General features: G+C 44.1%; 1 protein-coding gene across 8 annotated transcripts in view; it reads right to left on the reverse strand.

The window, feature by feature from the left end:
- RASA1 (RAS p21 protein activator 1) overlaps positions 1 to 25,246 on the reverse strand; it is a 384,196-nt gene that overhangs the window by 117,188 nt on the left and 241,762 nt on the right. For 5 of the 8 annotated variants that reach the window (XM_029573687.1, XM_029573711.1, XM_029573702.1 and 2 more), the window contains exons 15-18: positions 21,684 to 21,760; positions 10,259 to 10,431; positions 5,194 to 5,362; positions 4,847 to 4,989 (exon numbers count right to left, since the gene is read on the reverse strand). In XM_029573687.1, the coding sequence (XP_029429547.1) occupies positions 4,847 to 4,989; positions 5,194 to 5,362; positions 10,259 to 10,431; positions 21,684 to 21,760 (562 nt within the window). The remainder of the gene's footprint in view (positions 1 to 4,846; positions 4,990 to 5,193; positions 5,363 to 10,258; positions 10,432 to 21,683; positions 21,761 to 25,246) is intronic. The other 3 variants (XM_029573696.1, XM_029573721.1, XM_029573728.1) reach the window with 1 other exon arrangement.

Here is a 25,246-nt window from a genome sequence, read left to right on the forward strand (position 1 = left end):
CAAGAAGGACGGAATGGTACGAAATTGTAATCCTCCTAGAGTCATCCGGAGGAACAGTTCCCGACAATGCCTGTAGTTTCAGAGATGCGACGAGCCCAGCTTATAGCTACCTGGAACACCGTTTTCAGGGTTAACAAGAGCAAGGAAACACTGCGCAGTGGCTAAAAGGAGGGCCCTGCCAAAAACTACAATAGATTAAGATTCCACAAGGGAACCAGCCACCATGCTTTACCCCTTTTAGAAAATGGGCCATGTCTGGATGAGCCGACAGGCGGATTCCGTTCACCTCGCCCCTGAAACAGGAGAGCAGCTACCTGGACCTTCAAGGAATTAAAGGTCAAACCTTTATTTAAGCAGTCCTGTAAAAATTCCAGAACTAGTGGAATTTTGATCGTCCGAGGGGAAACACTGCGTTCCTCGCACCAAGCTTCAAATACTGTCCAGACCCGCACATACGCTAAGGATATAGAAAATTTCCATGCATGGAGTAAGTTGGCAATTACTGCTGCCAAATATCCATGTTTCATCAGGCAAGCCCTCTCAAGGGCCAAAATGTAAGACTGAATCAAGTCGGATCCTCGTGAAGGACCCATCCCTGCTGAAGCAGGTCCCATGCAGAGGGAGTCACAGGGGGGTCTCCACCAAGAGTCTCCGCATGTCTATATACCACGGACGCCTGGGCCATTCTAGAGCTACTAGTAGGATTAATCCCCTATGGTGTTCGATTCTGCGAATGACTCTGCCCAGCAGGGACTACAGAGGGAAGGCGTGTAAGCAAGTCCTCTTCCAGCCAGGTCTGAATGAGTGCATTGATCCCCAGGGACCACTGATCTCTTCTGCGACTGAAGAATCTGAGAACATTCACATTGTGAGATGTGGCCAGCAGGTCGTTGGACGGGAGGCCAGAGCGATCTATCACCAGTTGAAAGGCTTTGGCTGACAACACCCATTCTCCTGGATCCAGACTCTTCCTGCTTAGAAAGTCTGCTCTGAGGTTGTCTTTTCCTGTGACGTGGGAGGTTGAGATCATCTGTAGATGTATTTCCACCCATTCTATAAGGAGATCTATCTCCTGTGACACTTGCTGGCTCTTGGTTCCCCCCCCCCCCCCTTGCAGTTGATGAGGGTTACCGTTGTTGCATTGTCCGACATTACATGGATCACTTGACCCTGGAGTATGTGGCTGAACTGTAGACACACCAATCTGACTGCCTGGGCTTCCAGGTGGTTTATATTTCAGAGTGCCTCTTTCTTGGTCCAACGCCCCTGGGCCAATAGGTTTCTGACAGTGAGCTCACCAGCCTCGGAGGTTTGCATCTATCATGATGACCAGCCAGTTTGGCAGGGACAGGGTTACACTCTTGCCCAGATGAGCTTCCTGAAACCACCACTCGAGACAAGAACATACTTCCACTCTTAGGTGGAGGCGAATCAAACAGTCTTGACACAGCGAGTTCCAACATGACAGCAAGGAGCATTAAAGTGGTTGCATGAGTGCCCTTGTCCATGGTGCTACCTCCAGGGTTGATGCCATCAAACAGAGGACCATAACGTCGGGAGTATTGTGTTAGTCAACCGATGCACTTGAGACATCAACTTCCTTATCCGAGTGGATGGGAGGAAGACCTTGCCCTGCTTGGTGTGGAACCAACTCCCATATATTCCATGGACTGGGAGTGTTTGGACTGCTTCTGTCCATGGTACGACCCAATAGAGTTCCTGAAGCAGGAAGGTCACCCTGCGTGTCTCTTTCATGGACTTTGCCTGGATCAACCAGTCATCCAAATACAGGTGCACCAGGATTCCCTCTTCTCAGTGAAGCCGCTACGACCGCCATAATCTTGGAAAATGTTCTGGGGGTGGTGGCCAGGCACAATACCGCAAAGCATAGGAAACTATGTTCTTGCCTGATTGGAATATGAAGGTAGGCCTCAGAAAGGTCCAGGGAGTTTAAGAACTATCCTGGTTGTACGGTCATTATCATGGAGTGCAGAGTTTCCATGTGGAAATGAATTACTCGTAGATGTCTGTTGACACTAGGTCCAGGATGGAGCGAAAGGAACCCTCCCCTTCTTGGGAACGATCAAATAGATGGAACGCCGCTCCATATTTTCCTGGGGCGCAGGTACTGGAATTATAGCCCTCGACCTGAGGAGCCTTACCAAGGTAGTCTCCACTGCCTGCTTCTTGTGCTGGGCGTGGCAAGGAGACTCGAGGAGCGCTGTGAAATTCCAGTGCGTATCCTTCTCGTATGACATCCAGTCCAAAGTGATCTCGACCCACCGCTTGTAGAAGAGGGACAGTCGACCCCCTATCTCCTCGTTCCGAGGGTGAGTTGGCAAAACTTCATTGGGGGTTTCGGGATGAACCTGAACCTGCCACTCGAACTATTGACTCCAAAAGGACAGAGACCTCCCAAAAGATCGAGACCTTTGAAAAGTTGAGTTTCTGTAGGGCTGAAAGCATTGGGAGTCCCTGTATCGACCCCTCATGGGCAATGGGCGCTGAAACTGCTTTCTCTTATCTTCTGGTAGCCAGGGTACTAGAGATTTGCCCTATTTACTGGCCAGCTTTTCCAATTTACTTCCAAAGAGGAGTGATTCCTTAAAGGGCATCTTTGTGAGTTTTGCCCGCTGACCAATTTCGTGCCATAGCTGTCTTCAGGCTGCTACCACTGAGGTACGAACTAGGTCAGAGCCCGTATCGTCAGGTTCCATAACCTCTCTGGAATTCGCCCCCGAGTCATCCACCTCCTGAGAGAGAAGCAGGCACGAACGAGCTACCAGGGCACAACAAGAAGCAATCTGTAAGGTCTTTGCTATTGCTTCAAAGGCTTGTTTAATGATGGACTCCATCCACCTATCATGCGCATCCTTCAAGGCTGCCCCACTGAGATAGTTGTTCGCTTCGAGACAGCGCACACCAGTGCATCCACTTTAGGGAAATGTAGACATTCTCTCGCTGCCAGATCCAGTGGGTATGGAGCTTCTAATGCTCGTCCATCTTTAAAACTCACTTCAGGGGTGTCCCATTCCAGGTTAATCAACTCCTGGATGGCTTCCAGCACTGGAAAATAGCAAGAGGCTTTCCGAAGAGAAACCAGAATGTGATTCTTCTTTGGTTCCATGAGAGTCCGCCCCAGGAACTACCAGCATCTTCAGGGTCTGGGAAACCTGGGCCAGCAATTCATCTCTATGGAAAAACCGTAACATCCGTGCTGTCCAGGTCCCTGCCAGGGATACCCTTAGTGAGGGGAGGCATGTCTCGAGGTCTGCAGATAGAGCTAGTAGAGGGAGGCCTTACCAGCTAGGGTTCCATCTGGACAGAGGCAAGGGAAGAAGAATGTGCCTGTACAAACGCTTGAAGGCCTTAAAAAAAAATTCCAACCAAGAGAAGGCAGCCAGGTCTATGCCTAGCCCAGAAAGTACTGGGGTAGGTGCTGCTGGATTTCCCTCTCCCATGGAAGACCCAGCCCTGGGATTATTTAGATCCAGGATACTTCCAGTTAGGTTGTGGCTGACCCATCCTCTGATTGGGAGGAGCCAGGCCAACTCTCCTTGGGCCTCCTCAGAGTGCTAATGTATGTAAGAATCCAGGTCAGACTGTGTAGCTCTAATATGACAAGCAGAACAGAGAGAATGGCACTTATGTTTCTTTGCTGCTGGAGCCATTAAGGACAGAAACTGTGTGTTCAGCCGGCTTACGCTTAAAAATTGTGCTCTCAGATTTCAGGCACCTACGCGGGCCATGGAGAGGCGCACACAGTCCATGCACCCGGCTTTACCTAAACTCTGCACCTAGAATTGCGTGTGGTGCACGCTGTGCCCTCCACGCGGTGTGCCTACCGAACCTAAAGCGAGGCTTAGCCCACTGGAGGGTACGCTCAATCCGCTTGGAAGCCCACTTCCCCCTCACCCCAACGGGATCCGGAACAACGTTAGTATGGCGTGCTGAGCAAGGAGACCGGAGAAAGTCTTACCAAAACCCCTCCATCTCTGAATTGGGAAGAATCCTCTTCTCTTTATTTATTTTTTTTTACTTACTTGGGCTCAGCGCTTACCAGCTGAGTACAGAGACTGTTTCCTGCTGGGGGGGGGGGGGGGGGGGAGGGTTTTGGCCATCACCGCCATGCTCGGCTTCAGCAGCAAAGTATACACCGGGAACCAGCTACCAGACCAAGGCACACCTCTGAGGGATCTCGGAAATCACCTCAGGAATTCTCAACTGGTGGAGGAACTTTTAGGTATCACTGCAGGAGAACAGGGTTCAATCTTTCTCCAATTTAAAAGTAGAATTTCTTCTTCTAAAGGATATAGTGATCCCCATAGGGAAAGCATGTCCACATCTGCTAGGAGATAAGAGATACACTGACGGGCTGAGGTCACTGCAGGGGTGTATCTAGGGTGACATCAGCTTTGAAACCTGTCTCCACCTGCTAGCAGGGGAGCATATAACCCATTGGTCCTGAGTCCATCTGGCTAAATGCTAGGAAAATGTTATTAAAAGCTCTTAAAAAGTACAGTATATAATTACAAGTATAAAATCTCTAAGAGAGAAACAAGTCTTGCACATTCTGAAATAACCTACTAGTGAAGGATACCACTAACAAATTTGATACATACTTGGGATAGACCCAGAGAACAGTGTTTGGAAAAGGATTGAGAGGTCAGGTGAAAGATGAAGGGTGGAGTAATTGATGATGGATTGTATGTCAGAACTCATGCACACTTCTACCCTGATTGTACACATTTCAACTGGGCAGATCGTATAGCCCATTTTGGTCTTTAACTCTCATCATTTACTGTGCTATTATACTGCAATATGAAATTGAATACTATAGTCTCACCTCACAAGACTGCTTGCTCTCCATTATTTTTAGGATTGTCTCTCTTAGGGCATGATGAACAAAAGGTGTGGCTGTAGCTTTCATATATTGTTCCATAAGCGTGGTTGCCAGTGTAGTAGCACGAAATAATGTTGTAGCTTCATCTAATTGAGAAATACACATCAGCTACTTCTCAGAAAGAACTAGGACCCACAAAACTAAAAGCGTGCTAACTGTATTAAACACAATTTCTTTTAACTTTGAAGAATATTTTTGCACTCAGAAAAGGGTTACATGTTTGAATAAAATATATTTCTACACTCAGAAAAGGGCTCCAACATGTTTGAATAAAAAATAAAATTACACACACATTGTACCTTCCATGCTTATTTCTCTGTCATTTAGTGTTCGTAGCAACAATGATTCAAGGTTTTCATGAAGAAAAATTCTCAACAAAATGCTAGCCAGTAGTGTTCTGTCTTGTCCGCATACATGTGATAAGGCATAGACTACATGCAGTTCCTTTTGCAATATTAGCTAAAAAGAAAAAATATATCACAGCAAATTATTATACAAGTTTTCCCTTAAAGTGTAATTTACTAATTTAACAAAATAAAAACATAGAAGGAAATAAAAATACAAAACAGGGGAACATGACAATAAAAGATAGATAGCTCTACAGGGCAAACACACACTTCAAAATATGTAATACAACACATTATAGGATCTTGATGCATACCCAAAATGTACTATGAAGTACAAGGTAAGGACCGTGAAACTTGAACCTTCAGCATTCAGCAAATGAGCTGAAATCATTTAAGGCACATACTAGAATATGCGATAGCACTTTTAAAATGAGAAATTCAAAGCAAGGATGCTTACTTTTAAAATTATGAAGTCAACTTTTAATCTGTTCAAAATCTCAGTGCAGTTACAGCTAAGTCATCAATAATAACAACTATCTTGCCAGTTAAGCTTTGAAAACAATACATTCCTAAATATTTTTAAATTTGACACCATTTTGACTATAAAAATGTGAGTCTTCACGAAATGAGTAAGAGTTCTATTTGAAGTTTGGGCATATTTTTTTCAAGTGAGAAGCCTTCAGTTAAGAAGTCCTGCTTTCCAGAGCTCAGTGCTTCTTGTGCTCACTGTGCATCAAAAAAGTGAGATACAGTCTCGATGTTTAACAAATCACAACACTCACTTTTTCTTAAGCATTTTATGGTATTTCCATGCATTTCATGGACATCGAAGGTACTTAGTCAAACACCACACCCAGGGAAGCTATCAAAATCCTTCAATGCACATCTTGTCATACAAATAGCGGTTTTAAAAATTTTACATTTTCACTTGTTAAGATATATATTAAAGTTGTGTGATTCCTCTACATTCAATCAACAGTGGAAAATTCAGCACAGCTAAGAGTACAATGTGTTCTTCGATACTAGAAAGGAAAATTGTGCTGAGCTTTTCTTCACACCTGTCTCCCCACTTGATTTGGATTGGACTAGACTATGTCTAAGAAAGGCTGTATACACATGACATGTTTTGAATCCTGTTATAACCTGCTGGGTATTGCCCAAAGTTGGAAGTGAAACAGAAGCTTGATTGTTGTGGGAGTTTGTTTTGTTTTTTTAACCACCCTCACACACCAACTACCATTTACCCCAGACTCAAAACTTGTTATATGGACTACTGCCCATTTAGGGGTTTGCAGAAAACAATTTTGCATAATAGGAGTCAATTAATGGCCTCAGACAAAAAAAAATGCAAAATTAACCTTAACTGAAGTTAAAAGAAAAATATATTAATTATAGATCTGCAAAATCTGTATTTCGAATTATGCATTAGTGGATAGAGAAAATATTGAACAACAAGTCAAATTTTGGTCATTAAGTAAATATCATGAGGAGCATGACCTTGGAAGGGATTTGTCGTCTTTTTAAACAATGTCATATGACATTGCCTATATCATTTCATATTGTTTACAAAATGAAATATAAAAACCCTAATACATTTTTTTATAATTTTTCATTTTTGTGCACACTATTTGTAATAATGTGCACTAAAAGGAAATAGTACACTGTGAAATATTACAGTTCGCCAGCTTGAAACCAAACCAACAAGGGGGGGGGGGAGTTTGTTTCTCCTCTATCTCCAGTGCCTCTCTCTTTCTAACAATTGTTTGGGTGACCAAGGTTTCAAGGTGGCCTGTGGGAGAAGATGCCATCTGGTAACTAGGCAATAAAGCCAAGCGCATATTTTGAATTTCCCAAAGGCCTTTTTGGGAAGGGGCCTGGCATTTTGGGATATGCATAATTTCTCTGCCTGCCAATCCTGTTTCATTGTTTTGCGAGGGACATGGTAAATGACAAAAGCATAGGTTGAATCTGCCAATCTTTTTTTTTTTTAAACTTATTTGAGAATAGACATAAAAGCCGGCGATCTAACTGTCTATTGCTTGGCAGAACTAAGGAGATGACAGCATTAGTGCATTGTTCTTTTGAGAGACAGTAATTTCAAATTAACCACTGCATTACTTGGAACCTGATTTGATTTTGTGTCAGTCTTGTAAAGCACTAGGGCAAGTAGGGCAATGGGCATTTAGGTATAGGTGCTAAACAATAGCAGTGGAGCACTGCAGATAACCAGTAACTCACTGCTGCTTCTGCTTAACATATAAGCTAAGTGTGTCTGTCTACCTTGCCTTTAGTGTGAGAAATTACTGTATGCCTGTGGCCACTGATTCTTGCAGAAGCACACACAGCTAGCTAAGGTGTCAGTGATGGTGGTAGTGGAGGGTGCTCTGCGCTGTGGCCAGTGGCCCACCATCTTCAGTGTTTACCCTAGCTATAGTTTCACAGTGGTGGTAAGTAGGGTCATTTAACCCACATCAAGCTACTCATTTCACAGACAAAGACCAGTACTCCTAGTATGTACACATTGCCATTCTGCAGACTAAGGGCCTCATTTACTGAGCATTATTCCCCACAGTTACAGAATGGGAGAAATGTCTTAGTAAATCATGCTTTAATTTTCTTCACACTGTTACTGTCTGCTCTGTCTTACCTTTAGGATGTGCTTTGTGGTGTCACTGGCTTTTATGAGAAATTACTCACTTATTCGGTGACCAGCCATTTGCTAAAGCACTACACTCACAGCAAACATAGCTAAAGTGCGAATGTCTGTGCACATGTGTGTATGCTCTGCCCTGTGACAACTGGCCTCAGGGCATGTCCTAGTAGTTATTAATCTTAGTGCTGGTAATGGGGTCATTATTATTTCACTCACTTTAGGCTACTCATTTCACAGGCACAAACGTTTTGATGTACAATATAAAGGAAAGGCGGAAAATCAAGTTTTAATAAATATTGACTTGCCTGCAGAGTACAAAAGTAGTGAACCTCATGACACATGGATAGTCTTCTAGGAAGTGGTACAGGTCATGGACCATTTGACTACCAGTGACATCTCGACATCCCACCCATTCACCCCACAACCACACCAGCACACACACACACACTGAATATATCCAAAGACATACTTTCACTTCCATCTACCACATAAATACCTACACAATCTCTCAAACTCACACACTCACCTGCTTCCAAACACAACCCCCTACACCCCACCCAATCTACACATTCCTACATGCCATCCCACACATGCACTTTCCCCCCACCCTCACATCTACACCCAGAACACCCACCCACACCTACACCCCTTCACAGAGACAAGGAAAATAAATGTAGCTTCTTAATTCACTGTCTCCCCACATGCACCCTCATACACATGCTTAATGCAACCTCATTCCCACACCCCTGAAACCATACCCCCTCAGTGGCATGCGGTCAGGGCTTTCAAGGGAATCAGTGACTCCCCAGCCCTAAACCTTTTTTCCCCCAGCCATGGAGCCACTTGTGGCTTGTCTGACTGAAAGATGAAAAGGAAAAGACCGAGTGGGACCACGAAGACCAACCATGACAGGGTCAACTGAACACATACGAGAATCCTCTGGCGGGGAATCAATTCCCAACTCCTCAAGAATAGCAGGTATGAGAGGAAGAAGATCATCCTTCCTAAAGAGGCAGACCACCTTAGGATCATCACCTTCGACCACATGGGGAAGGAGGCTGCAGCAGAAAGATGCAGGCGTCCCGGTCTGGCAGAGCGAGGAAGAAATAACACCCCCAGCTGCCCTTGAAGATCCCTCCCCCCTGGTGAGACAGGAGGAGCATAGGCTGTTGTAAGACTCTCGCCTGCGCGTCTCAACACGCGCGGCAGGGCCAGACCACGCATTTGTGAAAAAAAAAAAAATAAGCTGGCTGAGGAGAAAATGAAAGCGAAAGAAAAAAGCCTGCCGATCGCCCAAAGCAGCGAAAGAGGTAACAGGGAGTCTGACCGGCAAAGTAAAAAGGCTATAAATAACTTTTTTTTTTCTCGACCTGAGAGAAGCTGGGTCCTCTGCTCCGCGGGGTGAGTGAAGCGGGCTCCCCGGTATCACCCCAAAAGCTGCAAACTGGGGCCAAGCATTCTCAACCCCTAAAGCCAAAAGCCTCAAATACGAGGGAGAATGGTCCCCTCAGGACCTGACAACTCCCTGGGAGGCTAGTCTCCGCTTGCCTGCTTCCAGAAAAAAAAAAAAAAAATTAAAGTAAAATAAATACTAAAAGAAAAAGTTAAATTTTATGAACAAAAATATTTTGCCTTTATATTTCAAAACTAACGGACTAAAATCCTGACTGTAGGTTTTGCACCTCTACCATCTGCTGGAGGCAGAAAAATACTGACGTACTGTAGGTGCACCTCACGGAAGGGGCAGAGTCGGTTGGTTTTCTGCCTCCATCTGCTGGTGAGTGGACAGAACTCAGGAGTCTGGACTGATCCGGGTACGTACAGGGAAAATCCAATTTAAAACTACTGTGATACTTCATAAACTTCTATATTTGGATAAGTTTGCAGCTTGGTTAAATTATTAGTCAAGCAAAACTCTGCCAGAGTATTGGGATAATAAGGCCAAATTTTGTTAGCGGTCTCAGTTTTGTGTAAGTATAGGCTTCAGCAATTGTGTTCCCAAGCATTTTCTTACATAGAGCAAGTGCTATTGAATGCTCTCAGAGATGAGCTTAAGGAGAAGGAAGATTTAATAATTTTTTAGGAAAAGGCTTAAAACATTTTATTTCATCCAGGCATTTCAGTAGTTGATAAAGTGTTAATTGTGCAGATTTTGTCTTATTTTATGATTTTATTTCATTGTTTTTATCTGTTTTACTGTATAATAGCTATGTGTGTTTTAAATGATTGGGTGAATTATGAATGCAAATTTGAGCTGCTCTGAATAATTGATTGGAGATAGCAGAATATAATGTATAAACAAAACTACTAATTATTCTAAAAAAAAGAAAGCAATAAAGATGGAGCTGGAAATACCTCTTTGAACTCACTGTATTCTTCTTCAGGCATAATTTTCTCCATAGAATATCGTGCTCTGACACGCAAGGAACCTGGTTCAATACCTTTTAATGGTATGTGGGAACTGAGTAGAAACCATTCATCTGTTGTATGGCCTCTCTGTAACCGATTTAACTGGCAACGCATAAACACTTATGTAGAAAAACATTAAAAATTAGTTGCAGTATTTTAAATAAGAACACTTGTGTCTGGTATGCTATGTATTCACTTTTGCAGGATGCACTATGACTTTTTAAAATGAAATGTTTGTGTATGTAACAGTTAAACTAAAACTGAAGAATTATAAAATGTCTGGTCATTTAAATATGGAAAAAACTCAAATGATATTTAATCTGTAGAACTTAGCTTTTTTTTTTTTTTTTAACATGCAAAGGAAAACAAAAAACCCAACTGGTATGATTAAAATAAAAAATTGTTTCCCTTGTATCAATTATTAAAGGATGATGCACTAAAGCTAAATGAACACCACCAGACAGCCAAATACACACTAGAATAGTTGTTCTTAACTGAGTCCTCAAGATATTGCCCCTATATAGACCTCTGGTGAGACTTCATTTGGAATACTGCATACAAATCTAGAAACTACTTCTTGAAAAGAATAAACAGCTTAGAGTGGGTCCAGAGGGTGGCTATTAAAATGATCAGTGGTCCTCGTTCTAATGCATTTAGGGATAGACTCAATGCACATGAAGGGAGATATGATAAAGATTTTTAAATCTCAAACGTTTCCATGCACAGGAAGCTAGCTCTTTCAATGGAAAGGAGGCTCTATAACAAGGGGTCATGGGATGAGGGTAAAAGGGGGAAGACTCAGAAGTAACTTAGGAAATATTTCTTTACAGAGAGGGTAGTGGATGCATGGAATGGCTTCCCAATTAAGGCGAAAAGATATCTGAATTCAAGAAAGCATGCATAAATGCAGGGAATCTCTGAGGGAGTGATGGGAATTTTTAGGGCTAGATAAATTAGACAAACTAGCTAGGCCATATGGTCTTTTTCTGCCATCCTTCTATGACACCTATTCAGTCAAGTTTTCAGGATACTCACAATGAATATGCATGAAAGATCTGCAAGCACTGCCTCCACTCTATGCAAATTATCTCATGCGTGCTTATCATGGATATCCTGAAAATTCAATTGACTGCATGGACCCGAAGGACTTGTTTGAAAGCCATTGCATTAGAAGGAAAATAAAGAATGAATATATATAATGGAAATTAACATTTAAAAAAAAAAACCTCAAACATGAAGTTAAAATTCTATTAGTCTAGAAAACAAACTCTCTCTCTCAATGCTACCTTCATATACATTACACGGCTGCATGGGGGGATGGAGTTCAAAATTGGACTGTCCAAGGGCCCCAACTCAAGTCATATTTTCAGGCTTGCCACAATGAATATGCATGTGATCTATCTATATGTGCTACCTCAGACCCATGTTTTAACAAAAAGCCCAGGACATATCTATATAGAAAACAAATTATTTTACAGAATAAAACAGAGTTGTTTACCTGTCACAAGTGTTATCCAAGGACAGCAGGATGTTAGTCCTCACACATGGGCGATTAAGTAGCTTCAGACTGCTCCGAACATGTGCTGCAGAGAACTGCTGCCAACTTGCACAACTGGCACAGCAACAATCACAGGAGCAGGCCTGAACCCAAGGATAGAATCCACAGATGGAGAGTTGGGTTTTATGGCTGAAAGAGATTAAGGAGGATGGACTGTCCGAATCGACAGTCCTGCCTGCCATCCTTGTCCAGGCAATGTGAGGCGAATGTGTGGAGGGAACTCCAAGTCGCTGCTCTGCAAATCTCGTGGATGGGAACTGCACGCAAGTGAACCACCGAGATTGACATGACCAGCATAGCAGAAGGCAATACAGTCCACTAGACAATGGGATAGGGTCTGCTTGGAGACCGCGTCTCCCAATCTGTTTTTGTCAAAGGAGACAAAAAGTTGGGTAGAGATGCGGTGGGGCGCCGTCCGTTCCAAGTAAAAGGCAAGCACCCTCTTGCAATCCAGCGTGTGTAGAGCACGCTCACCCTGGAGAGCGTGAGGTCTTGGGAAAAAAGAAGGCAATATAATAGACTGGTTGAGATGAAATTCTGAAACCACCTTGGGAAGGAACTTTGGGTGTGTTCATAGGAGCACCTTGTCATGACAAAACTTTGTATAAGGTGGGTACGACACCAGAGCTTGCAGTTCACAGACCCTGCGATCTGATGTGACCGCGACCAAGAATACAACTTTCCAGGAAAGGTATTTCAGGTCACAAGACTGCAACGGCTCAAACGGAGGTTTCATGAGTTGCGAGAGAACCACGCTGAGATCCCAGGAAACCACTGGAGGGCGAGTAGGAGGCTTCAACTGTAATAAGCCCTTATGAATCGACTCATGAGAGGATAGGAAGAAATCGCAGTACCATGTGCACCCAGATGGTATGCCCTGATGGCACTGAGGTGAACTCTCACTGAAGTGGTCTGCAGACCAGACAGAGAGGGATAACAACTAGTCCAAGAGTGGGGGCGGGTAGCACGATAAAAAGGGTCCAGGCAACGTCCTTCACACCAAGATGAAAACCTTTTCCACTTTAGATAAGATTTTCTAGTGGATGGTTTGCTGGACTCCAGAATAGCACGTGATACCTCCTCCGAAAGGCCGAGGGCCTGCAAAGTCATCAGGTCAACATCCAAGCCGAAAGTACCAGGGCTTGTAGGTTAGGGTGGCGGAGCCTGCCCTGGTCCTGGGTGATCAGATTCAGAACCGTTCCCAATCGGATCGGAGGGTGCAAAGCCAGGTCCTGAACGGTCGGAAACCAGACCTGACTGGGCCAGTAGAGGGCGATCAGGAAGCCCTGATTCTGTTGCAACGATAGGCATTTATGCAGACTGGTTAATCTCGTTTTCCTCTTCCACTTGCCAAGTTAATTTTATCGAGTTTCTGTTTTATTATTTGTAATCTATTTTTATTGTTTAATTTATATTAACTTATCTACTTTTGTTTTTTTATTGGTTTTTTTTTTTTTACCTTATCTAACAACTCCAAGGGCAATTTCTTAGCAAATTTTGATTTTCTCTTTAGAGTAACTGTTTAAGAATTTAATTTGAAAATGATGTGCGATTCTATTTTAGTTAGTTCTTTTAATTAACGATAAACTGTATTTTCCGATGATTTTGTCTTTTATAATTGTATTGTAAACTGACATGAAGTTAACATGAATGTCGATATATAAAAGTGACTAAATAAGGAGAAAGGGGAAGGTAAGTGTACAGCAGCCCGTTGCCCCAGTGAATCGAAAAGGCATCTGCCATCGCTCTTCTGACCCAGGGAGTAGAAGCAGTATACTTTCCTGTTTTCCAGGGAGACGAAGAGATCTCTGTCTGGGTCCTACAGAAGCGAAAAATCCAGTGCTACCTCTTGATTGAGGGTCCATTTGTGAGGCTGGAATGCTTGGCTCAAGGCATCTGCTAGGTTGTACACCCTAGGAGGTACACTGCCCTGAAGGTGATGCCATTGTTGATGGCGCATGACCAAATGTGGACCACCTCCTGACAGAGGGTGAAGGACCCCGTTCCCCCCTCTGTTTAGATACCACATGGCTACCTGATTGTCTGTTTGCAGTTCAGGAACTGCTCTTGGAACATCTGTAGGGCGTACTATATCGCTCATAGCTCCAAAAGGTTGATCTGGAACTGCAATTCCTGTGCAGACCAAAGCCCCTGGGTAGGGAGGCCCGCAACATGTGCCCCCCCCCTTCCTGGGATACTCTGTGGTGAGGGTAGCCTGGGGTTGAGGGCTCCAAAAGGGGCATCCCCGCTCCAGATTCGAGGGGGTTGCCCACCACTGGAGAGACTGCCGCAACAGTTTTGTCACCACAACACGTGCACACGGATTGTGAGTAGCTGGATACCACTGGGAATGCAATGTCCCCTGTGCTCTGCGCATGTGCAGCTAAGCCAGGGGAGTGACATGCACCATCACTGCCATATGGCCCAACAAGCGAAGGAATTGATGAGCCGAGACATGTGAGCAGTCTGAGATCTGTCAAGTGAGAGCCGCAAGGGTCTCCACCCTGTCTTGAAGCAGAAAAGCTTTCGCCTGGATGGTGTCCAGATGAGCTCCATTGAAATCCAGTTGTAATAAAGGGTTGAAGGTGGGATATTGGGTAGTTGATCACAAATTCCAAAGTCTCCAGAATTTGGATCGTGATGCCCATGGCGTCTTGTGCCCCTTGTTGGGAGTTGCTCTTGACAAGCCAATCGTCAAGATATGGGAAAACGTGAATACCCCACCTTCGAAGATGGGCTCTGACAACTGACATTTGGTTAGGTCGTGGAGTGCGGATGCCAGGCCAAAGGGCAGAACTGTAGCAAGGACCTGCTCTCCAGGTGATGTATTGTCCTCTCGCACTGAGGACAAATCTCCCAGGGCTACTGCCCTGGGAGATTTGTCCTCACCTTTTAACCATGACGGTAATCGTTTTCCCTTCCTTCCACCTTTCTTAATGCGCGGAATACAAATGGACTGTGCCTCTAGGATTGTATTTTTAAACAATGTCCATGCCTGTTGAACACTTAACCTTTGCAGCTGCACCTTTCAGTTTTTTTCTAACTAGTTTTCTCATTTTATCAAAGTTTCCCTTTCTTAAATTTAGTGTTAGAGCTGCAGATTTACTTATTGTCCCCCTTCCAGTTATTAGTTTAAATTTGATCATGTTATGATCACTGTTGCCAAGTGGCCCCACCACCGTTACTTCTCTCACCAAATTTTGCGTTCCACTAAGAATTAAATCTAAAATAGCTCCCTCTCTTGTTGGTTCCTGAACCAATTGCTCCATAAAGCAATCATTTATTACATCCAGGAACTTTATGTCTCTAGCAAGTCATGATGTTACATTTACCCAGTCAATATTGGGGTAATTGAAATCTCGCATTATTATTGCACTGCCAAATTGGTTTTCTTCCCTGATTTCTCTTAGCATTTCATCATCTTTCTGACCATTTTGTCCAGGTGGACGGTAGTATACTCCTATCACTAACTCTTACCCAACACACATGGGATTTCTACCCATATAGATTCTACTGAGCATTTAGTCTCTTGTATGATCTTTATCCTGTTGGACTCTATACCCTCCCGGACATAAAGTGCCACACCCCCACCAAGTTGATCCTCCCTATCATTGCAATATAATTTGTACCCTGATATAGCACTGTCCCATTGGTTATCCTCCTTCCACCAAGTCTCTGTGATGCCAATTATGTCAATCTCATCTTTTGCTGCTATACACTCTCTCTCCCATCTTACTTCTTAGACTTCTGGCATTGGCATACAGACATTTCAAAGTGTGTTTTTTGCTTGTTTTAACAACCTGCTTTTCAGTTGTTTGGGATAATTCGGAAATCATTAGCTTTGGTGATTTTTTACATATAGCTTTATGAACTATGTTTGCATTTAATGGAACCTCTCTGTTGGGATGCCCTAACTCTCCTGTTTCATTAGTATCCTTCAAGGATACATTTCTCCGAACCATGCACTGCTGAGTGACTGTCGGCTTTCCCCCTTGTTCTAGTTTAAAAGCTGCTCTATCTCCTTTTGAAAGTTAGTGCCAGCAGCTTGGTTCCACTCTGGTTAAGGTGGAGCCCATCCTTTCGGAAAAGTCTCCCCTTTCCCCAAAAGTTTCCCCAGTTCCTTACAAAACTGAATCCCTCTTCCCTGCACCATCGTCTCATCCACACATTGAAACTGTGGAGCTCTGCCTGCCTCTGGGGACCTGCACGTGGAACAGGAAAGCATTTCAGAGAATGCCACCCTGGAGGTTCTGGATTTCAGCTTCCTACCTAAAATCCTAAATTTGGCTTCCAGAACCTCTCTCCCACATTTTCCTATGTCGTTGGTGCCCACATGTACCACGACAACCAGCTCCTCCCCAGCACTGTCTATAATCCTATCTAGGTGACGCGTGAGGTCTGCCACCTTTGCACCAGGCAGGCAAGTTACCAGGCAGTCTTCACGTCCACCAGCCATCCTGCTATCTACATTTCTAATAATCGAATCACCAACTATGATGGCCGGCCTAACCCTTCCCTCCTGGGCAGTAGCCTTGGGAGATTTGTCCTCAGTGCGAGAGGACAATACATCACCTGGAGAGCAGGTCCTTGCTTAGAGGCGCAGTCCATTTGTATTCCGCGCATTAAGAAAGGTGGAAGGAAGGAAAAACGATTACCGTCATGGTTAAAAGGTGAGGTGAAAGAGGCTATTTTAGCCAAAAACACATCCTTCAAAAACTGGAAGAAGGATCCATCTGAAGAAAATAGGATAAAACATAAGCATTGTCAAGCTAAGTGTAAAACATTGATAAGACAGGCGAAGAGAGAATTTGAAATGAAATTGGCCATAGAGGCAAAAACACATAATAAAAACTTTTTTATATATATACAAAGCAAGAAACCTGTGAGGGAGTCGGTTGGACCATTAGATGACAGAGGGGTTTAAAGGGGCTCTTATGGAAGATAAGGCCATTGCAGAAAGACTAAATGAATTCTTTGCCTCCGTGTTTACAAATGAGGATGTTGGGGAGATACCAGTTCCGGAGATGGTTTTTAGGGGTGATGAGTCAGACGAACTGAACAAAATCACTGTGAACCTGGAAGATGTAGTAGGCCAGATTGACAAACTAAAGAGTAGCAAATCACCTGGACCGGATGGTATGCATCCTAGGGTTCTGAAGGAACTCAAAAATGAAATTTCTGATCTATTAGTTAAAATTTGTAACCTATCATTAAAATCATCCATTGTACCTGAAGACTAGAGGGTGGCCAATGTAACCCCAATATTTAAAAAAGGCTCCAGGGGCGATCCAGGTAACTATAGACCAGTGAGCCTGACTTCAGTGCCGGGAAAAATAGTGGAAAGTATTCTCAAGAACAAAATTGTAAAGCATATAGAAAGACATGATTTAATGGAACATAGTCAACATGGATTTACCCAAGGGAAGTCTTGCCTAACAAATCTGCTTCATTTTTTTGAAGGGGTTAATAAACATGTGGATAAAGGTGATCCGGTAGATGTAGTGTATTTGCATTTTCAGAAGGCGTTTGACAAAGTCCCTCATGAGAGGCTTCTACGAAAACTAAAAAGTCATGGGATAGGAGGAGATGTCCTTTCGTGGATTACAAGCTGGTTAAAAGACAGAAAACAGAGAGTAGGATTAAATGGTCAATTTTCTCAGTGGAAAAGGGTAAACAGTGGAGTGCCTCAGGGATCTGTACTTGGACCGGTGCTTTTCATTATATGTCTCCACAAAGGAGAGTTACAATCCCCTCCAACCAAAGCCATTCGCCTAGTCTCGACCAGGGTCCGAGCTTTTTCTTTAGCAGGTCCAAACATCTGGAATAGCCTTCCCGCAGAACTCAGGTTGGAACCATGCCTACTAACTTTAAAAAAAAAACTTAAGACTTGGCTGTTCCGACTAGCCTTCTCGGATCCATCAGACACACAATAATCTATCAACCTACTCACGAGCCATGGAACCATGCCTCTCCGTGAGATGCCTCTTATCCAATACCTCCGCAATTTAACTATCTTGTTCGAACTGAGCTCATTATGACTTTTGAGTTTTAAGTTACTGCCCTGCTCGGGCCTTTTACTCTATTTACTTCCAAGCTGTAAAGCCTCCAAGTTTATAGTCCTTGTTCAATGTAACTTTTTTGCTCTCTTTCTGATTATAATTTACTGTTCCGTTTTTTGTTACAAGTTTCTCTATCCCTCGTTCGATGTAAACCGATCTGATATGGTATTCAACCATGAAGCTCGGTATAGAAAAATGTGAAATAAATAAATATATAAATGATCTGGAAAGGAATACGACGAGTGAGGTTATCAAATTTGCAGATGATACAAAATTATTCAGAGTAGTTAAATCACAAGCAGACTGTGATACATTGCAGGAGGACCTTGCAAGACTTGAAGATTGGGCATCCAAATGGCAGATGAAATTTAATGTGGACAAGTGCAAGGTGTTGCATATAGGGAAAAATAACCATTGCTGTAGTTACACGATGTTAGGTTCCATATTAGGAGCTACCACCCAGGAAAAAGATCTAGGCATGATAGTGGATAATACTTGAAAATAGTCAGCTCAGTGTGCTGCAACAGTCAAAAATGCAAATAGAATGTTAGGAATTATTAGGAAGGGAATGGTTAATAGAACGGAAAATGTCATAATGCCTCTATATTGCTCCATGGTTAGACCACACCTTGAATACTGTGTACAATTCTGGTCGCCGCATCTCAAAAAAGATATAGTTGCGATGGAGAAGGTACAGAGAAGGGCAACCAAAATGATAAAGGGGATGAAACAGCTTCCCTATGAGGAAAGGCTGAAGAGATTAGAACTGTTCAGCTTGGAGAAGAGACGGCTGAGGGGGGATATGATAGAGGTCTTTAAGATCATGAGAGGTCTTGAACGAGTAGATGTGACTCGGTTATTTTCACTTTCGAATAATAGAAGGACTAGGGGGCATTCCATGAAGTTAGCAAGTAGTGAAGAGACGGTTACAGTAGCACATTTAAGACTAATCGGAGAAAATTATTTTTCACTCAACGCACAATAAAGCTCTGGAATTTGTTGCCAGAAGATGTGGTTAGTGCAGTTAGTGTAGCTCGGTTCAAAAAAGGTTTGGATAAGTTCTTGGAGGAGAAGTCCATTAATGGCTATTAATCAAGTTTACTTAGGGAATAGCCACTGCTATTAATTGCATCAGTAGCATGGGATCTTCTTAGTGTTTGGGTAATTGCCAGGTTCTTGTGGCCTGGTTTTGGCCTCTGTTGGAAACAGGATGTTGGGCTTGATGGACCCTTGGTCTGACCCAGCATGGCAATTTCTTATGTTCTTATGTTCGATACTGACAGTGGTTCCCATCAACTAGGAATCGTAGGTACTGCTGATCCCTCTGAAAGAAGGGTATATGGGGGTACGCGTCTTTTAGATCATCAGAACATGCCATATTGGGTCAGGCCAAGGGTCCACCAAGCCCAGCATCCTGTCTCCAACACTGACCAATCCAGGCCATAAGAATCCGGTAAGTTCTCAAATCTATCCCATGTTACTGTTGCTGGTAATAGCAATGGCTATTTTCTAAGTCAACTTAATTAATAGCAGGTAATGGACTTCTCCTCCAAGTACTTATCCAATCCTTTTATAAACACAGCTATACTAACTGCACTAACCACATCCCCTGGCAAGAAATTCCAGAGTTTAACTGTGCGTTGAGTGAGGGAACAGAGCCAGTCTCCCGCTTTGAGAAGGGGGATCAGCATGCCCAATGAAGCAATCTTGAACTTTTCTTTCACCAACAAAAAAGGTTTAAGGCTCTCAAGTCCAGAATGGGTAGGAGGCCATGCATTTTCTTGGGGGTTAGAAAATACTTGGAATAGAACCCCTCTCCCTGCTGGCTGGGCAGAACAGGTTCGACCACTTGAGCCAGAACGAGGGTGGAGAGCTCTATCAGAAGTATCTGCGGATCCCCCGCTGCTTGCTATCGGGAACACGGAGGTGAGTGGGATGGAAGTCACTGGAAGTGCAGCTAGTAACCCTGACGCACGATGGACAGGATCCAAAGATCCAAAGTAATCGAACTCCATCTATCTTCGAACAGCTGCAGCCAACTCCTGACAGGAGGGACGGCTGGCTACAGAGGAGGTTGGTTCATGCTCCCTGACCGCCAGTCAAAACCCCATTGTGGGGTTCTGCGGTGGGACTGTAGTTGGGCCCTGGACCTTGGCAGGCAGTATTTGCATGGCTGATAAAAAGGGCGCTTTGGGTATTGCCAAGGGGGCTTTTTGGGTGGCTGAGTGTCAGAGGTTCTGGATGACAGTTGCTGAAGGGTCTCCTGATAATCCATCAGTTGTACCACCGCCTCTTTAATTCTGTCAGCAGATTGTCCCCTGGTCATGGCAAATCAGCCAGGTGGTCCTGGATTTCAGACTGAAGATCTGTGTGCAGCTACACAGTCTACTGAGCTCCAATGCAGCTGTTCTCATGGCTATCTTGAAGATGTCTTAGGCAGAGCAGACTTTGTGCTTGTCGCACTCAAGGCCCTGTTGAACAACCTTTTGGAATTCCTCCTGGAATTTTAATGGCAGGTGCTTACTGAACTCCTGGACCTGCTTCCACAGATTTCTGGAGTACTGAGCTGACTGCGTCAGTAAGACATTAAGCAGCATATCGAGCTGCTCCAGAAAGAGCGCAAGCACCAGACGAGTAGGCTCTTGCAGCGGTGGCGGTCGCAGAGACTTGAAGCCCTGCAGGACCCGGCCGATTGCCAATCGCACTCGCCTCTCTAACTCCTCCTCAAAAGCAGCAGATGACTAGATTGTATGAGGAGGATGGGGTGGAATCAGAACATCCCCTTTGGGGGGGGGGGGGGGAGAACGATTCCTCTACCGGAGTCTGTGAAGGCTTTAGTGGAGCCAGAGAGAAATGTTTCCTCCGCTCGGGACTGCTTTGGAGGAGGCACCGATGTCTATGCCTGTCCTTGGTCCAGCTTTGACGATGATGAGCAGTGACTTTTTTCACTACTCTCGGTGGTCACCACAGTCTCTTCCCGAGACAGAGGAACCTGATTGGAAATGGGATGACAAAGACCGGGATCGCTCTCCTGCTCCCAAATCGGGTTGAGGGAGCAGTTGCAGTGGCGATTCCGGAGTTGAAATTTGAACCCCCTTTCAGAGAGGAGTGGAGGTTCCTGATGCCAACGATTGATCAGGTCCTTTGGATCCGAATAATTTCTCCATCTTATCGAGACCTGCCAGACAGCCCTTTGGGGTAATCTGGCACAAAGGTTGCAACCACGGATGTCGTGGGACGCCCCCAGGAAAAGGACACAGACCTAGTGGGAGTTTGTGATGGACATAGTCTGGGGGCACTGGTGGCACCGGCAGATGCCAGTCTACGCCATCAGAAAAAGTATGTGGCACACGGTCGATGGTCAGCAGCCACCGGGAGATGAAATTGTCAGCGATATACCACAAAGAAGCATGAAACTTACCAGGACGCAGAGAAAGAAACAGACGAAGAGTCTGAGGGATTCTATGCGACGAGGGAAGCAAAAAATTGAGAAAAAGTGTGAAGAAAGGTGCGAGCTCACAAACTGAGAGGCAGTATCTTCGCAGAAAGGAAGAGACTGAAGAGGGACCCCACATGGACACCTGGTTAGCAGCACGTTTTCTGTGCCAGGATCCATCTGATGATGTGTGAGGACTACCATTCTGCTTGACCTTGGAGAAAGTTACATTTTGACAAAGATGGGAGAAAGATCTAAAAAAAGTTCCATTCCAAGATAGCATTTTAAAAAAGAAAAATTGTAATGTGACATACTTACATATATCTGGATCTTTATTTCTCTTTGTTTTATTACTAAGACTTATTTCAAATCTGTTGATATCTGATGAAAGATCACTAAAATAAAAGAAAATATAAGTATTAATATTGTATTCTATCACATCAAAATCAGATTAAAAACTTTCAAAGAATGCATTATGTATGATTGGATACTGTACAATTAAAACAAAACTAGATCTAAAACTTACACAACCAATAAATATAACAAATAAAGCAACAATCCTTACCTTAAATATTCTCTAAAGACACAGGAAACAAGAAAAGAATTGCAGAGCAATCTGCACAAGTGGATTTTTTTTTGTTTTCTTCCCCTGTTCCCTTCCCCTTAACCTAACCTTCCCACCCCTTGCTCTACTCTACCCCCCCAAATTTCTATCTAACCTTCTCTGTGCCTGCCTGATTGCTCAGACAGCGGCAATGGCCCGACGCGCGTAGGGCTTTTAAAATTTGGCCCTTAATGTTTTAAGTCCAGTCCCACTACCACTCTTTAGCAGGGGCATGTGGAAGGGTTGGAGGAGGACAACTGGAGCTTTGGGGTAGCCCTGGCTCTTTGTTTCTGTGGTAGCTCTGCCCTTCCAATTCTAACATCACTTCCCATTTCTCAGGCACAACAATGGGGTAAGAGCCCCAGCAGCCCATGCATGGAGACATCTGCACCAGGCCAGAAGATACAGAGCCCCTCCCCCCTTCCTCTGCTCTTCAATATCTCGGTGGGGGAGGCACAGGGGAGTTAAATTGCCCCAAGCTCCATACCTACCTACCTACGATATTATTTTATCGTCTAAACTTGATAAAATAATAGGCGAAGCAGCCTTACCAACTCTGCCCGCTAAACTAAGTTCCTATCCGTGCAACACTGCTTTGCCCTTTAGGGCATTTAGTGGCTGAGTGTTGCCCCCCCCCCCCGCAAGAGCTGCATGCATGCCTGAACTTGCATTCAGGAAACAAACATGAGGCTTTATTGAAGCGCCAGCATACGTCTGACCCTTCTCCAACTGATTTGATATCGTTCCCATTGTTACGAAAGGAACTCTGTCCCCCACTGCTAGAGTTCGCACCCATTCCCCAAGCCTGTCCTCTGCTCCCTCCGGCTGCGTCCCTTCCGGTTCCAACCCCTTTGTTTGTCATTTGGGTCAGCCACAAGTTAATATCCTGTGTACCCCACGACATATGTCTATTCCCTTCTATTAATTTAATGTGGACAAGTGCAAGGTGTTGCTTATGGAAAAATAACCCTTGCTGTAGTTACACGATGTTAGGTTCCATATTAGGAGCTACCACCCAAGAAAAAGATCTAGGCATCATAGTGGATAATACTTTAAAATAGTCAGCTCAGTGTGCTGCAGCAGTCAAAAAAGCAAATAGAATGATAAGAATTATTAGGAAGGGAATGGTTAATAGAACTGGAAATGTCATAATGCCTCTGTATTGCTCCATGGTGAGACCGCACCTTGAATACTGTGTACAATTCTGGTCGCCACATCTCAAAAAAGATATAGTTGCGATGGAGAAGGTACAGAGAAGGGCAACCAAAATGATAAAGGGGATGGAACAACTCCCCTATGAGGAAAGGCTGAAGAGGTTAGGGCTGTTTAGCTTGGAGAAGAGACGGCTGAGGGGGGATATGATAGAGGTCTTTAAGATCATGAGAGGTCTTGAACGAGTAGATGTGACTCGGTTATTTTCACTTTCGAATAATAGAAGGACTAGGGGGCATTCCATGAAGTTAGCAAGTAACACATTTTAGACTAATCGGAGAAAATTATTTTTCACTCAACGCACAATAAAGCTCTGGAATTTGTTGCCAGAGGATGTGGTTAGTGCAGTTAGTGTAGCTGGGTTCAAAAAAGGTTTGGATAAGTTCTTAGAGGAGAAGTCCATTAACTGCTATTAATCTAGTTTACTTAGGTAATAGCCACTGCTATTAAGTGCATCAGTAGCATGGGATTTTCTTAGTGTTTGGGTAATTGCCAGGTTCTTGTGGCCTGGTTTTGGCCTCTGTTGGAAACAGGATGCTTGGCTTGCTGGACCCTTGGTCTGACCCAGCATGGCAATTTCTTATGTTCTTATGCTCTTAATTCCTACTTCCAGGATATAGTTCTGGTCTGGAAGTGAAGTGACAGATTATGCAAAAGCTTTTGTGAATTAGTTTTTTGCCTCAATATACAGATATTCCAGTTTTATGAAAAAGTCCATTGATGTTAGGTATATAAAGAAACTCTGTTAGATGCAAAGGTTGATAATCCTCTATTTTTCTTTTGGTTTATTTTATGTTTTGCAGGGGAGGGGTTTCAATTTTTTTTCAATTTGGGCTAGGTACACTTTATCTTCATTTTCCTCAGTCTTGGGCTTGATCCAGAACTTTAATGTGAAAGCATTATTTCTAGCTTTTGTATAGATATGCATATCCTGAAAATTTGATTGCAGTAGGATGAATTGTTCAGGAACTAACGATTACAGACAAACACAAAAGCAATTTTTTAAAAAATAAGAGCTAATGTAGCGATTACTTACCTGATAATCTCGTTTTCCTTAGTGTATGCAGATGGACTCAAAACAAGTGGGTATAGCGTGCTCGTGCTAGCAGTTGGAGACGGATCTGATGTCAGCACGGGTACATATACCCCCGCAGGAAGTGCAGCAATTCAGTAATCTTCCTTGCAAAAGCTTTATGGATATATGTGTAACTGACCGATCGAGTAAATGAACAGGATTACCCTGACCGATTGATAGTAGCTGGAGACCGCCAGTGTTCTCAACAGGAAGGCGTCGACACTCGGAAGGGTGGATGCCCTATGTAAGAAAACATGGCTTACCTTGAATCGGTGAAACCTCATGTGTATCGGCAGCCGGGCGGGATGCTAAGTCCATCTGTCTACACTAAGGAAAACGAGATTATCAGGTAAGTAGTCTCTCCATTTCCTAGTGTGTAGCAGATGGACTCATTACAAATGGGATGTACAAAAGCTACTCCCGGACTGGGTGGGAGGCTGCCCGAGGTCAGTTTAGGATTGCCCTTGCAAATGCTGTGTCCTCCCTGGCCTGGACGTCCAGACTGTAGAATCTGGAGAAGGTATGGAGGGAGGACCATGTCGCCGCTCTGCATATCTGTGCGGGCGACAGCATCCTAGTTTCTGCCCAGGAGGCCGCTTGCGCTCTGGTAGAATGAGCCTTCACCTGTAGAGGTGGTGGTTTTCCCGCTTCTACATAGGCCGCCTTGATAACTTCTATGATCCAGGGGGCAATGGTTGCCCGTGAGGCCGCTTCCCCTTGCTTCTTCCCGCTGTGAAGGACGAACAGGTGGTCCGTCTTTCGTACTGCTTCCGACATTTCCAGGTATCTGGACAGTAGCCTGCCGATGTCGAGATGGCACAGTATTCGACCTTCTTCTGACTTCTGCAAACCTTCCGTGGTTGGCAAGGATATGGTTTGGTTGAGGTGAAAGTGTGAGACTACTTTGGGTAAGAAGGAGGGAACTGTGCGAAGATGGATAGCCCCTGGAGTGATTCTGAGAAACGGATCGCGGCAGGACAGCGCTTGTAG

Source organism: Rhinatrema bivittatum, chromosome 1 (genome assembly GCF_901001135.1).
Source record: "Rhinatrema bivittatum chromosome 1, aRhiBiv1.1, whole genome shotgun sequence".
In the NCBI taxonomy this organism is placed as follows: Eukaryota; Metazoa; Chordata; class Amphibia; order Gymnophiona; family Rhinatrematidae; genus Rhinatrema; species Rhinatrema bivittatum.